The sequence below is a fragment of the Odontomachus brunneus genome, unplaced genomic scaffold, assembly GCF_010583005.1.
Source record: "Odontomachus brunneus isolate Ranch 3 - 2012 unplaced genomic scaffold, Obru_v1 Obru_scaffold_116, whole genome shotgun sequence".
Lineage (NCBI taxonomy): Eukaryota > Metazoa > Arthropoda > Insecta > Hymenoptera > Formicidae > Odontomachus > Odontomachus brunneus.
The window spans coordinates 221303-222270 of NW_022639566.1; the positions used below are offsets into that span (position 1 = coordinate 221303).

Consider the following 968-nt stretch of genomic DNA (forward strand, 5'->3'; position numbering starts at 1 on the left):
TATTTTTTTTAATAAAAAACATTGGACATATTCCTGAATGTGTATACTTTTAGATAGAAAAACCCCCAATCCGAAATTTCAAATAGTTTTCCTTAAAAAAATTCACAAAGATGATCTTTTTTTCCGGCTCCTAGGTGTATATCTCCCCTTAAAGTACCGTTTCACGTACCATTTAAACGGCGACTTTCCTTGATGCTGATGACGTTTCGCCTTTCTTCTGGTTCCCTCGGTGTCCTGTGGTCCCAGCCCTTCGGCGTCGGCGAGGAGAGTTGGGGCACATTATCATAGGGCGCGATGACCATCCCACTTGTGGGGCCGCCTACGCTTCGCTAATTACCCCCCTTTACGCTCGACCGATATGCTCGCGGAAAGCTATCGCTTTTAGTCGCCGAAAATTATTCTGGAACCGCTATGCTCCCCTCTTACGCTTTTTCCGATATTCGCGAAATCACACGAACGGTGCTCTTTTGCCCTTGTGACGGGCGCCCTACGGCTGCCACGTCACACCATTTACGCATTTGGTTAATTGTTTTTGCGACCGTTGCCGGGTGGTTTCTATATGATGCTTCTGTCTCCTGGCTCGTCCCTTCGTCTTCCGTTCTATTCGTGAATCGTTGTGGATTATCGGAGACATATGTAACCGCGATTCGTTGCGGGTTTGAATCGCTTGTCGGATCGGGTTCGTGATAGGCGGAATAATTGAGAAACAGTGTTTTAAGAAAATAATAATGAATAATATATTTAAAATACTAAGCTGATGATAATGACAATATATATATCGAACAATACGTGTCGACGCCTTTGGTCTTGGTTGTTTGTATCGCCTGACAGAGGTTTGTTTAGACGCCGCTTTGGGTGATGTGACGCGCGGTGCGCGGGGCGCGGACGACGTCAGTGTCGCGTCTTCGCGAGTCTATGCTGTTGACGTTTCTTTCGGCGTCGTGTCTCTTAAGTGCGGTGGACACTTT

General features: G+C 46.5%; 1 protein-coding gene across 1 annotated transcript in view; it reads right to left on the reverse strand.

Annotated features, from left to right (window-relative positions):
• Positions 1 to 611, reverse strand: part of LOC116849455 (activity-regulated cytoskeleton associated protein 2-like) — a 2585-nt gene extending 1974 nt beyond the window's left edge. The window contains exon 1 of the mRNA XM_032826596.1: positions 508 to 611. Coding sequence (XP_032682487.1) covers positions 508 to 518 — 11 coding nt within the window. The 5' untranslated portion in view covers positions 519 to 611. The remainder of the gene's footprint in view (positions 1 to 507) is intronic.
• Positions 612 to 968: the final 357 nt, after the last annotated feature.